Genomic DNA, 14,803 nt, shown 5'->3' with positions numbered 1-14,803 from the left:
TAGCTCTCTGAACAGCATTTCCTGCCTATTTAGGGACAGAAAAGTGTCCGACAGCACGGTTCTGGGTGGTGCGTAGCCCGTAGCACTCAGATTGCCACAAGCAGGGACGGGCCTGTGGCTGCTGAGTTTGCAGGTTCAGAGGCGATACCGTTCCTTGTGTGGAGCACTGTCCTCCTAACGTGGATACAGCGCTGGCTCCATCGCCGGAGCTGAGCATGCAGTGCCGAGCTTAATGCCACAGCAGTACTGAGGCCGGAACAGGGTTGAAAGTAAGAGGGTAAGTTTAAAAAAAAAACCCAAACACATTCAACTTAAAGCTTGAAGATTCTTATAATCTTCTGAGGCTCAGAACAATCGTATATTGCCTTTCCCTCTGTGTGTTGTGCTTTGACACATGCTCTGTCCCTACTGGTGTGCTTCAAGATGATGCATGGGAGATATTCTGATAGGAGCCAGACACAACTGCAGTAAAACCCTCTTAAATCTGGAGAAGAAGACATGTGGTAACTGTCTACTTGTTAGAAGTCATACAGAGAGGGGGAACAGAGTAACTGCTGTCAAAACACTGTGGAAGGAAGCAGGTTCAAAAAACAAGGCAAGAGGAGGGGGGTCTGCAGCAGCAGGCTGAGCCCTGGCAGTGCTCGCCAGGCTGGGGTGGGTATTGGAGACACAGGTCTTCCACGGGGGAGGTGTGTGCGCGGTGTCAAGTTCAGGGAAAAGAAATCTGTTCCTTGTAACAGCACAAAGAAACTACCTCTGGCTGGGCAGGATCCTGAGCCACAAACGGTGGTAGACGGGGGGGGCACTTGAGGCAAACACTTACTGTCCTGCTGTTACTAATTCCTGCAGGCACTGGGCTAGGTGAGCCTTTGGTCTGGTCTGATGCAGCTGCTCTCGCCGTTACTGTACCGATACGAAATACATGTCTACGCTGCAACTGGCAGGCACAAAGATAACAAAAGTAGAGAGTTAGAAATCCCATTGGCATGGGCAGCAGTTACGTGGGAGAGCGCTGTACGGTGAGCTAGGGCAGCTGTGCTGGGGTAAGCTCTTCAGAGGGCTCTTCCACAGGAGTGTGAGGATGAGACAAGTAGGAGACATTAGAAGAAACTAAGTATATTTTAGATGGGATTGAAGACGCTTGCACAAACACTTCTTTCACAATATTTGCAATGGTATGACTACATCATCCACAGGACTAATTTAGATTTTATTCTGGTATTTCTCAAATATAAAAAGTCAAAATTCTTACATCAATCTTTAAAGAAAATCCATGCAAGCAGGTCAAAATGTTTACAACTTAATTTGCCCCCCCCACCCCCAACCCCTTCAGTTTTCACTTCACAAACCATGTTGGTAAATAAACCAAGTGTTTGCCTCTCAGGTTTTTTTTTTTTCACAGCACATTGTTAACAGACCAATGCTAGGCTAAGTCAGGGGTGCAGTAAGCACCACAATAAGATTTTTCACTTTAACAGCCTCTCTGCAATACCTCAGTGTTTCTTGCCGTGTTTAAAAGCACATCCATTTCACTTAATTCTGGCTCCACCTCATTTTAAACTTTAAGGCTATTTCTATTTGATACCACCATAATCTAACTCATGATAATCTCAAAACCTAACAGCCAGGAAAAGCAGCGCTACAAACTAGACTTTTTGAGAACTGCAGATGCGAACCTGTCTCTTCCCTTTCTCCTCTGGAGAGCCAAATCTGGATCCGTTGTACAGAATTTATGGCGTAAGACAAATCCCAAATCTGCTCTGTATGAAATAGGTTTGGCCCATCTAAATAGACACGCATGTAAAACCAAAATGCTTCTACTTTTAAATCGATAGGTAGTAGAAGCAGCTTTTGCCTTCCTATTCTGATTTTTACACAGACCCTTTCTGTTGAAGTTTAGTGTCAGATTTCATTAAGACTGAAGCCATACCACTGCCTGTTTACTACAGTTGTTCCCTGTAGCATAACTGAAGTGTTTTCCATTTGCCTTTACAATTCACAGAACATTTCTATGTGAAAGGGAGTAGAAGTCAAACTAAGCACTAGAGCTTCATTCCGAAGGTTGCATAGAGACTGAAGAGATTTATACAACAAATGCTGTTTTTTAAAAAAAAAAAAAAAAAAAAAAATCTGTCTGGCACTACTGAACAGCTCAAATGTGTGTGACCAAAAAAATAACCAAAATATTTATAGGCAATCAACTCTGAGTTTGTTAGCAACAGCAATACTGTACATTTTTACATTATTATCAAATACATAATTCAAGAGTTACAAAAGAAGATCATGCATTACCACTAAATCTCATACAAGCTTGGATTGGTTTCATTCCAAGAATCTGAAAGGGAGACAGAAGCATTTTTTATGAATAAGAACTCAAACTCTGGATTCTTGTTTTAGCTTTCACAGATTCTATATAATCTTGTTACAAGAAAGCCTGTACAAGTTTGCTCAATTTAAAGTGTTAAAATGACTACTGAACAAAAAAAGTGAGCTTCAAAGTGATCAAAAAAGGGAGCTAAATGGTTCACTCTTTTAAAGGCAGCTTCAGAGCCAGAGGTACCCTTACCCGCTGTGGGTATGATTTTAACCAAGAGCAGACATTCTTCAACACGCTCAACAACACCTCCTTCTGTTTCGCCTGGCAAAACGGTGCTTTTGATAGACCGTTTGGTTTAAATAAGTGAGTTGAGCAAGTGGTGTCCCAGTCTGGATTAGGTTTAGTGTGAAGCACGCATATATATGCTTGTGTGCACTACTGAAATATCAACGCTCCTTCCCCAGCCCCCACCTCATGACTGAAACGATGGACAAGCTGTCGGCAATACTTCCACCTTTAGGTGCACCTGAACAGAGTTGTGTGTTCTTTCCCCGTTCTGGAAGTGACCTGGAATAGGAGATACAGGGATGGAAAGCAGCATCCTACCCAACACTTCAGAAGTCTTCAGCTTTGTGGCTCATGCCTCTCGTCAGTAGTATTTATGCCTCTTCAAAGAGAGCAGCATTATAAGAGATCAGATCATCTGTCTCCCTAGTTTCACTGCATTTACATATGGCACAAGATTGGTTTTCTAAGGAGTAACTTGTGGCAACAACATTTTTTCCTAAAAAAGTGTAACAGCACAAAAAAGTTTAATTTATAGCAGCATTTTACACAATTTGTGTTAAAAAAGTAGAAGTTAACCATTTGTGTATTGAGTAACAAAAGGTTTAAATTACATTTATTTTCCATTTTACACTCACTATTTACTAGTTGGACTATTTACAAAGGTTCAAACGTTGTGTAAGAGTATGAGCTTTACCCAGAATAAACTTTACATGTGAGGTAATGGTCTACCTCAACCTCTGTTTTGGCTGGCTGTAGAGGAGGTACAGTTGGGTTTAGATCCTAGAAAAAGTTCAGAATTAGGATGTTCATATGAATTAGATTGTGTTCTACTAGAAGAAACCATACACACACACATATACAGAGAGAGGGTAATCCTATGGTAAAAACATTAAGACCGACAGTGGATTTAGTTTTCATCTTTTTGGCTGAAAAAGAGGAGAAAATAATTAAGAACAGGGAAGTTGTCAGCTGTACCTCATTTATTCCAACTAAGTTTTTATCAAGAGGCCAGCTTTTAATTCAAGAAGCTAAAGCAATCGATGTTAAAACAAATAAAACTGAAGTATTTAAGAATTAACTTAAAACCGGGGCTTTCAGCACACCTTCTGAATAAGACAGAGGAGTATTATTTCTCCATTAATGTAAGTAAGTATCAACCCCCCTGTCTCCAAGCCCAGGAGGTACCGCTACTAGCTCCTGCTGGGCAAGACACCTCAACACGTGCTTGCTAACAGACACCTCTGTAACGTACGGGTGCCCCTTGGGTAAGTCTTACTTTCCTCTCAACATTTTTTTAAATTACAACAGACTGCAGGAACACTACAGAAGATGCTTCTCATTGAAGATTAGAAGTTCTTGGAACCTGCAGTGTAATTACACCATGAACAAAACGTGTATCAAAATGCTAAAAGGAAAAAAAAATGGGGGAAGAGGGATCTACAATGCTTTTCATGTAAGTCTTCTGACAGTTCATCAGCTGACCAAGCGATGAAACGAAAGTACAGTGGATACTTTTGGTAGTTGCAAGACAAAAGTTATTGTTCTTGCTCTAGTTATACATTACATAAAGATTGCATAGGACAAGGCAACCTTTTGGATAACTGAGGCAAGCAGTGCTTAGTGCCGGTATCCTTTGCTCTCGACAGGCTGAACCTGGTTTAGTGCTTTATTGTAGTCACACTTGTGTATCTCTGCCTTCAACACACCCATTGACCCAAATACTGCCATCTTAAGATCTTAGCGCTTCATCTGTGGATACCAAATAAGAGTTTAGTATAAGACTATTTGCTCAAGCTTTTTTCTAAGCAAGTACTCTTGCAGAACTACTGACTAAAACTGACAAGTCTTAAATAAGCTGAACACCACTGAGATGCATATTTTATTTTAGCAGATATGGAAACTTATATACTCAAGTTTCTTTTTTTTTAAAAAATGGCCTATTAAGGCATCTTAAAAAAAAATCCGTATTATGGCTTTGGTTTGCTGAAATACTATTTTACATTGTTAAAAAGGAAAAACATGTTCAAATAAATCTGACATTATGACACATTCACATATTTCACTTAGAATTGACAGTTATACAGATGCCTACGTGTGATCACAGATGTCTCCCCTTGCGATGACATGAATAAAAAGGTAATCCAAATGCTTATCTCACAGTAGAGGGCAACCCAGAAGTCTGTGCAGAAGTGACATATAAGGAGTTGTTATCTGGAAGAGGGGGAACCACAGAGTTTCCATTAGTGGGTGAACAGCTCAGTTTCAGTTTTTCCAAGTACTCTGCATGAACAGGCTTGTGACACTGAAGGACCTTGATTGCGTCTTCTACTTTAAACCATTCTCTTTTCCTTCCTGAATGAATATAATCCACAACGAAAAACAGAGTTACAAATTTGGAACAGCATCATTTGTTGCTATCTGATCATTCACTTTTTCTCATTTCTTTTACTTTAGCAGTTCAAGTTGTCAGGCAAAAGATACAGAGTGAAAAGACCTTGAAAGAACTGGTGAACACAAGAGATTCGCTCAAGCTTACTGAAGTGCAGTTCATAATAAAGCCTTTCAGATAACTCTCTTGAAGCAGATACTGGGCAGAAGCTCATATGACTGTTCATATGCTCCAAAAGCCACACCTAGTCCTTACAGAAAAGGACATTATTGTTTAAATGACTTAATGCTGCCTTCCTCCATTGTCATGCCTAGCAGAAAGCCAATCTGAAGAATGAACATGCATGCGTGCATGAAGTTACAGAAGAATGGCTTCGTCTGATTTAGAAAGCAGCGTTCCATACTCAAAGCATATCCGTGTATGGAGTTACTCAGGTTAGCCGTAAGTTTTAAAAAATAATATACCTTATACCAGAGATATGTTTAGATAAGTTCTGAGACTTATCTTAGTAAGATAGTCCTAAGACCATCTTTCTTATACAATTAAATCCTTTAAAATTAGAGGCCTCTGAAAATACTTTATACACAAGGTCAAGGACAGTATTGTTAGAAGTGGGATTAATTCTATTTTTCATTTGGCTTTACAGTGTTACAGGTACCATGCTTGAACATCTACATGCTTAAGACGTCTATAAACAGCTTGTTTAGACCAAGGTATGTGGCCCCACCAGGGCTGCTCATCCAGCTAGCATCCCACTGCCAGCAGCGCTCCCCAGAAGGAAGCTGGCAGTAGCCCCAGTGCTGGATGCTCTCCTCTACCCCACAGTTTGGCACCAAGCAGGAACAAACCAGTACCGTCCTCACAGGCCCCGTACAGTTCCAGGTACAAAAAAAAAACCCTCAAAACAATCCCACACCTGCCAATGTTGGTCCTCTTAAGTAATGGACCACTGATCAGTGTTGCTATACGGGGGACCTGACATGGAATTAAGAGGGTGCAGTCCCCACAACTTGATAGTACTGGAAACAAAACATTCTCTCTCCACCTGAAAAACTGAGCACAGTTTTGAAACTACCCATACAGTTACATGCCATTTGCTGACAGATCCATAGTGCAAAGTTTATGAACGTTAACACTCCTAAAGCACCACCTCCTGAAAAGGGTAAAGCATAACCAATCAAGGTAGGGTGTCATTTTTTACACCAATTCTTTGTTAACTAAAGTTTCAGCTGGACAAATACAGTGAATGAAGTAAGCTTTTTTTTTTCTTCCCTAAACTTAAGGACAAAACCAGTTAATGTTTACCTAATAAAATTCAAAGTGGAAGATCCATACAGCATCACAAAGGACGTTAATCTAACTAAACTGCATGACAGTGCTATCTGTATGACATAGATGTATATACAGGAATAGACACCTCTTAAGGTCAGCACTATCACTACTGAAAAATTAGGCTAAGGTGAAAGTAAATACTAGTGATTTTTTTCCCCAGGAGAATCAGGGGAAAAAGAACCTCATTAAAACTTTCCAAAGATTTTTTTTTTCCCCCCAAAGACACTTTCAAAAACACCCTAGAGTATCAGAGAGCAAAACATTCTACTTTTTAAGGAAAAAAAAATTGTCAGTATAATATTTGGCCTTTAAAAATAAAATTAAGAGCTGTATCAGCAACTAATAATGAAATTTATTCCATCATAATACTTAGAATACCTTAATTAATATAACATAAGAGTAACACAGCATGTCAGAAGCAACCCTAGTTACATGTGTACAAAAGTGTGGAAGAACAGCATCGCAGTTTCCAATAATTTCAGTTTATAGAACAGAAATAGTATTCCCCCCAGGATTATATGGATTGCTTCAGAAAATGAAAGAAGTTTACTTAATACATTTTAAGTATAGCACATGAAGACAGAGAATGGGTTTACCTATATTAACTGAATCCTCCCAGTCTTCCAGTATTTCTGTCACAGTAAGAACATAAACATATGTCCTATGCTTCCGATCCTGGTTCTGCTTGAATATTAAAAGTAGACGTTTTAATTCTCAGCAAAAAATAACTTAACAGACTTACCACAACTGTAAGATTAGAGATTACTTACCTCTGAAGGATACTTGCCAGCAAAACCTGGCTGTTATTTTCACTAAATAAACATCTGTTCTGAGTAGGCCCAAAAGGACAGGAAAACTGAAATTTTATTTGAAACAGCAGCTATTCTATTTTACTAGGCTTAAAAAAAAGGCCAAACAAACAAAAAAACCAACCCCAAAAACCCACCCAAGCAAATTTGAAGATTGTGAAGTTGGGACCAAACTATGTTCTTGGTCATCCAGTTTAATATTAGCAGTTGTCCACTAGTACGGCCCATTACTTATTTTTTATGTATGTTGTAAGTTACCACAGTAGAGTGCATTTGCTAAAACTATTTCCACAACTCATGTTCCTAGATGAAAGGTTATTAAAAAAAATCTTTGCAAGATGCAACCACTGCATCACGTGGCCAGATCACCTATGCAATGCTGGCTATAAAGTTTCACTCAGTAAGTGAGGCAAATTAAATAGCCTATGTTTGCAGTCATGACAAATTCAAAAATCATTACCATCTGTTCACTCGACGGGTTTGCCACGTTTGCAGCACTAACCACCTATTTAGAAAGCACGTGTTTTTTGAACAAGGCAAGTCAAATACAGAGACTGACAGAGGTAGTCTGCTCAGGGCAGGGTCGCTGTGCCACAGCCTGTGCAGACATTAGTCCCTCCTGGCTCCAAAGAAGGCTAGCAGCACGCTGTTAAAGGTGCTGCCCGACTAACCAAACCATACTGCCCCTTCGAAAAGAACTGAGCTCCTAGAAAACCCAGGACCATCTAAAATTACAACTATATTAAGAACCAAGAGATGTTATGCCCTAGCTCCCCTTACAGATGGTTTTATCCTTGTGCCAATAACCATTCCTTAACTCTGTTTCACTACAAGCTTAATATAGTTTTAAACTGTTGTGCTTTACTAGAAAATAAAAATACTCCAAGACAGTTCTTTGTCAGTATCGCTCACTATTAAATGGAGTAAGTATCTCTCTAACGTGCATCCTTGCTGCAGTTCTAGAACAGGAGGACTCAGCAGCAGTATCATTTCCATCTTCTCTTAGTTCCATCCCCAGGTCGCAACGCATGGCCCCCCCAACGGTACTAACAGCTGTTTGTGGGGCCGTGTTGTGAAACTGAATAGGGACTTGATTGAACCTAGAAAAGTGCCACTCAACACAGATATTTCTCTCTTCTGGTCTAGATGGTGGTAGACGGCAGTAGATGGCTTCAGAAGAACATACAGCTGAATTACCAAAGAATCACCATCCCACGCAGCCCCTGTTTTAAGGCAACAAGATGATAGGTATCCCATCTCTTTTTGGTCTGAGCTGGGAAATAGAGAATACTTCTGTAGACTAACCAGCAGAGTTAAAACACAGACAAGTTTTTCATGTGTAGGACCATCCAGGTGTACTCATAAACCCAAAACAAATCAGAAAAAAGGCAAGTGCTACTAACTACAAACAGGAACTTCTCCAATTTTGTCATGGTTTCCATACTTCACAACAGGAACACCTTGAGCACTGCATCAACTCATCATACGTGACTAAGTCATATTTCACATAGGAAATCCCTATCAGGAATACACTGCCTCTGAAAGTTGGTTTTATAATTAAACTGTGAACATTCATACCTAACTACTAGACTAAGGGACTTCCATTCTCACCCATCATACAGCACAACGTAATAACGCTGGATGAATTATGATCTGAAGACTCACACCTACATTTCTACAGTCTACTCCTGTCTAGAAGTGGGCAACGCCAACACTAAGAGTGTTGTATCTAGCATGCATCCTTGTGCTGCTAGTAATTCAGAGTCTCATGTTTACACTATGAAATACAAGTTTGGAACTACATAGTATAGCTAAAGGTTAGATTTATCTGTTATCCAAAGCCTTAGCTTTTTTAGTGAATCAAAGCCATAATGAGATACTTCATATACAGACCTATCAATTTAGGCGTCTGAAAGTTGACAAGTTACATCAGCAAAATCTAATCAGAGAGGAGAAGTCAAAATAGTGCCCCAAAAAAGGCACGTATGATATTTCAGAAATCCTAGATCTATCAATGTTGGTTTCACTTTTTTTTTTTTAAACTTCTAGATGTCATCCAAGTAATTTAATCTTTCCAGGAAAGTTCCAAGTACTTGGAAATCTTCCTATTCAAATCTTCACACATCATGTAACAACTAAAGGAAATCACTTGTCTAATGTAGCATTTCCAGTAGCATTGCAAAATTATAGGCAGGTAATACTTAAGAACTTAAGCCTGATGTAGTTTATCAACTCTCACACACGCAAAAGAAGAATGTTGTTTTTAAAAGGTAGAAGAAATAGCTCACCTCAAATATCCCAAGCAGTCTGCCTAGCTTTCCCTTTACTCCAGCCTAGAAAACAAACAGGAGAAAGTGTTAACATGTGCTTTTTAATTTCAGAAACTAAAATATCAGTACCAGCCTCCTACATTAGCATACTCCTCCTTATTAGGATTATTCAAGCGAGTGTTTTAACATAAGTTTTAATTAGACAGTGCTGCATTGCTTCTGGAGTTTCTAGTCTTAAGAGTACGTAAGAGTATTAGAACACAAACGCTTGTCCTAATGAGTGGTTCACAGCAAGCATAAATCTTCCAAGTTTTCCATCCAGACCAAAGTACTGTTTTACTTACCATGTTCTTTGTTTACTATATTTTATTAAAGAGAGAAATGACATCCAATACTGAAATCCAGGGAAGTAGATAGGACAAGAGATAATTTAAAGTAGTATAATAATAAATCTAGAGAAGGAATCATGAAAACTCCATTGCTGTTTTACACAGAAACTTAAGTCCAAGTCTTCAAAACACAATAACAAATTAAACTGTAGGTTACTGGGTGGATCTTGCAGCATAATGACTTCATGTACGCCAGCTTTCATGTAAAAGTATAGGTTTTGGCATGTAAGCTTAAAACCAAATTTATATCCCCAGTTCCTCTACAAACAGTTTTGAATCTTTCCTAGTCAGTAACATTAAAAAAGGCTTTAAACTCAGAGTTTTACTCCAACTTTTAAAAACAACCCGTATGTGTATCAGCCTGTACTTAGTAATTTTTTATCAATACAGTTAAGGTGGTTGTTATATTCTACTAAGACTCTAGGGTTTGTTTTTCCAAAAGTAATATATAATGCCTCTTCCAACAGAAGTATTTTATGATCATCCATTTATTCTAAACAAATCTGAGTTCCTAAGCCTGAGACATAAAAGCATATGTAGTCTACTGGTAGACAAAGCCATATTTAGATTTTTTTTTTCATCTTGTTGTATAACTGATATTTAAAATAGGGCTTCTTAGCTCTAAGATGACATTTTCTAGCCTTCAGTCTTTGTTTCCAGCTTTAACCAAAGAAAGTTACTGATGTCTTATGTCTTTATATAAAGGACCATATGGATCTTAATTACATTTTAATGAGTAATTCTGACAGACAACTAGGCAGGCTTTAGCAGTAAGTCTAATCAAGATCTTACAAGTGAATGTTTTGTGTGTCTTTTTAAAGAAAGCAGATGGCTGGTGTTAGTTATTAAGTAGTTTTGATGAAGGAAGTCTGATCACAGCGCGTGCAATTCAACAAGCATTTTGCTTATCTATAGCAAGAGCTGGACCTAAAGTTAATGCAAAACTCACACAATATTATTCTGGTTGTCTGCTGTAATGACAGAGATACCTGTTAGAGCTCATGAAGCTGAAATACATAACTGGACCTGCTGGGTAAGTGATGAGGCAGCACATTAATTATGAAAGTATCAGACCCTTATTTTGGTCTGAAAGGGTCAGCTATGCCACAACAGGCACTAAAGACTGTTTGTGCTTTACATTGGGTAATGAAAAAGCATTTATTAGCCTAAAGGAACACACAAAGAAATGTTTAAGTTTTACTGATCAGTCCTAATTTCCTCAACATTCCAGTATCTTTTAAAAGAGAGAAGCAGCACCTAAAAGGCTACAAACTTACGCTTCTGTCCCCAGTTTCTGCCTTTCTTCTCATGCAGCACTACCTAGGAATCACTATATCCTCTAAGATTTCTACTTTGTGGCAAACTGAACAACTGTAAAAGCAATTTCCCATCATCCTATTCCATCAAAAATAACAACATGTATCTGTGGGATTAGTCTTTTTTTAATACTTCAGCTGTCCAAGTGTGTAGTTTTACCCGCACAAGTTTTGTAATTTCTTCATTTCTTCCCTAAACTTGCAGCAAAGAACAAGATTGTTTAATATCCTTAAAGATACGCCTTAATAGCATGACAGAGAGCCCAGTACAGACTCTGCAGGTTTCTCAAACATTCAGAAAAGCTTTTCCAAGTACCAAGGAACTGCTCTAAAGGGAACTATGCTCCACCAGAGGGAGGAAAAAAAATGACTCCCCCTCACCCCAAACCCAAACAACTGCCCCTGCCACCAAACCCTAACCAACATCCCCTTCAAACAAAAAAACTTTCAAGATTTTATAACTCTCTAAGAAGTCCTAGCCAAGGCCTTATTTACATTACAAAGATTTCTTTAAGGCAGGTCTATGGCAACAGGACTGTTGAAGGACAAAGAAACTCACCATCAATAGATGCAGGAGGGCTTCTCTGAACTGCTAAGTGGGAGTCTGACAATTAACTGATATCCAACACATGGCACAAACACCACAACCAGGTAAGTTTACCAATACTGAAGAGCTTTCACAGAGAAGTTTTTTCAACTTAGTAGTACCCCATAGTCACAATGTGACTTTATCATCAATGTTACTTTAAGTGGAATTTACTTAACAGCTTCTCTACTCTCCCTCCAAGCAAATCGGTGGTTTAAACACTCTTAGCTGAGTGATTCTGAATGAAAGAATTAGAAGCATTCCATTACATTAAGTGTAAAAATTCCCCAAAGCTTATAATGAAGCTTTTGTGCAACCAGATGTTGCTATGTAAATGTGATTACTGTCACTGTTGTCTAGTTACTCTCTAGGCAAAGATATGTGCTTCCAAAATGTAGCATCATTCCTGCAGACAGTACCATCTTTTGAAAACCTCTATACCCAAAAGTATAAAAAGGTGGTAGAGTCTCATGATTTTTCTCTGAAAGTAATATATTCAACTGAATCATCTTCATAGTTTAAAAAGTACCATCAACTTGACAGTGATTTCTTTTAAGTGCTTTTGCTAACAAAAATATTTCCTCCAAGTTCTTATCTTAATGTCGTTCCTTCAAAATGTGTCAAAATTAAGTGCTAGAAGACCAAGAAATGCTTCAGCTTTTTCCCCAGAAAGTAAAATAAAGTTCCCACTTTCCCAATTGTAAGCTTCTAATGCAATACACTGGTTAAGTTCTAGACTTTGAACCATTTTGCCTCTAATAAGAATATCTTTCTTCCTTTGGCCTTTATGTACCTGTGGCTGTTAAAATATGGTTCTTTAAGTAAACAGAATCCTATAGGCTACCATAAGCATGTAAGACAGTCTAAACTTTGGGAGAAAAACCTGAAAAAAACCCAGCATTTCTTTTGACAGACAAGCTGTTAAGTGCTACACCCCACCCACCACCCTGATTCCCTAAGGAAGTCTATGAGTACTATATAGATAAGGTCTCAACTCTGAATTTATATGTATATTTTAGTATTGGTTGAAATCCAACCACAAGAGGAAAAACTGTCCACTTCATCCCGTAATCTCTCCGGCTTGGAGGTCATTCACTGCTGGCAGCTCTACACGTACTGCAGTCTCAGATGTGCAGACTTGCCTTTTGTATCCTGTAGATGGAGCAAGAGTCATGCTGCAGTTTAATTTTTAAGCTAACAGTCTACCACGGCAGAAAGTTGCTTAAAATCTGAAAGATTTAAGAGTTATTTTTAACTGTGGGATCTGGTGGATAGTACTTTAATGGCTACGCTCCTGAAGGCACAGTGCAAGACTATTCTTGCCCTTTCTTGCATACTCTTATAAAACCCAAAGGGTTTCACTGTACCTGCCACAGTCTTTCAGCTGAAAGGGTGTTTTATTTATTTATTTTTTTAAAGTATCTACCTAGTCCTAGTCTGTAACACCCATTTTTCAAATATTAGACACTCCCTGGAGCAGAGTTCCTCTATTTCCTGTGAGAGATCTTAGATAATATTACTGCCATTTTCAGTGTTGCAGCAGATTAATCTTAAGGATCAGCCTCTTCTTCTCAGAAGCTATATTCACACAGGTCTGGGAGGAATTACATATTTTTTGGTAGGCATTTCAATATACTACTAAGTACAAACAAGCAAGAGTCTCAGTTTTTGGTGAGATGGAGGAAGAAAAGGGAGTGGGAGGGCGCTCCTTCCATTTAAGGGGCTGGACATCATCAGCTTGCCACCCTTATTATTTGTGCCATATTTCTCTTTGAACACCGCATGTGCGTACAACTCTTATTTCCATCTTTCACGCTACCCAACTAAAGACTAAGCTCCAAATTCATTAACAGAGTAGCTCCTCATTTAGATGAGGAAAGGTTTAATACCTTTCTGAGACTGCTTTATACTATAACTTCATTTTTGTATTCTACTTTCAGGTTTGTAAAAACTTATTGTACCTAAGGAACTTGACAGGTTATCTTAATTACTGTAACCTGTGAAATGGCAGACAAACTTAAATGAAATTCATACTAAACATTTAGTAGACGTAAAAACCCACATCACTAACATGAACAGAACTTAAGGATAAAAAAAAAAAATTCTGGAGTCATGCATACAGGCAGACTATGGAACAACTGCAGTGCATATAGATTTGACTACAAAGATCTTTGCTTGGGTTTTAAAACAAAGATTTTAAAGACACTACTGTTGGTGGGAAAGTGAAGGATATTTAGAGCCAGTAGGCTATCATATTGTGAGCTATTAGCACTCCTACCATTAAAAAATGCCATTATAACTCCTACTATCAACTTCTCCATTTTAATAAATTAATGGAAACCGATGCTTAGTTTGTGCATGACCCAATACTGAAGAAACACAGTTCAAACCAGTGCCACAGCATGCCTCCTTTGAAGTTTATTCATTCACAAAACTCTTAACAGTTCACTTCACTGTACAGTAACCAGCTTGCCAGGTGACATTGACCTTAGTATAAAAATAGAAAGGACATCCATCTCTAGAAAAGTTAGTATGAATTTCCATGGCTCAAGTCAAAGCCCTGAATACCACTCTGGCTTTTCTTTAAAACCAGCGCTTTGCAGTCTCGTGGCAGCACACAAGATTCAGCCTGCAGCTTAAGAATATTTTCCTTTAAAGCATGAGCTTTTGACGCTCATCAGCTACACCAGCTATCAAACCCCAAAAACTCTGAAGCTGTAGAACAAGTGTCACCAAATGATTTTTGCTTATTAAAGCCCCTAGCCTTTGAAAAACCTTTATGCATTTGCAAGCACAGCTCAAAACTGAACACGGCTGGCAGTTTGTGTCTTACTCCAGAACATCATAACAAAAAAAGAAAGCATAGCCACTGTAGTAACCATGAATAAAAGTTGGTTTAACTTCTGAGCTAGCTCCTGTGGTAGCACCACTCAAGAGCTTTGTATTTGCTGGGTTCTTCTCTTTACCTTTAGAAACAGTGTCTCCCATGGCGTATAAACACTAATGATGTTGGTGGTTTTTGAGTCATTTACGACATGCAGCTTTTCTATCATGAAGCCTCTGAAATTTTGATGACAACACATATATTCTAAGCAGCTACAGAACAG

General features: G+C 38.6%; 1 protein-coding gene across 2 annotated transcripts in view; it reads right to left on the bottom strand.

Moving 5' to 3' along the window:
* Positions 1 to 2,109: 2,109 nt before the first annotated feature.
* Positions 2,110 to 14,803, bottom strand: part of NUDT4 (nudix hydrolase 4) — a 30,141-nt gene continuing 17,447 nt past the window's right edge. The window contains exons 3-5 of one of the 2 annotated variants that reach the window (XM_087766505.1): positions 9,424 to 9,468; positions 6,923 to 7,010; positions 2,110 to 4,957 (exon numbers count right to left, since the gene is read on the bottom strand). In XM_087766505.1, coding sequence (XP_087622631.1) covers positions 4,755 to 4,957; positions 6,923 to 7,010; positions 9,424 to 9,468 — 336 coding nt within the window. In that variant the 3' untranslated portion in view covers positions 2,110 to 4,754. The remainder of the gene's footprint in view (positions 4,958 to 6,922; positions 7,011 to 9,423; positions 9,469 to 14,803) is intronic. The other variant, XM_087766506.1, reaches the window with a different exon arrangement.

The sequence above is a fragment of the Nipponia nippon genome, unplaced genomic scaffold (assembly GCF_047370975.1).
Source record: "Nipponia nippon isolate SJK-2023a ecotype South Korea unplaced genomic scaffold, ASM4737097v1 scaffold_3, whole genome shotgun sequence".
Taxonomy (NCBI): Eukaryota; Metazoa; Chordata; class Aves; order Pelecaniformes; family Threskiornithidae; genus Nipponia; species Nipponia nippon.
Note: the sequence above shows the minus strand (reverse complement) of the source record. Positions and strands in the feature narration are given on the sequence as shown.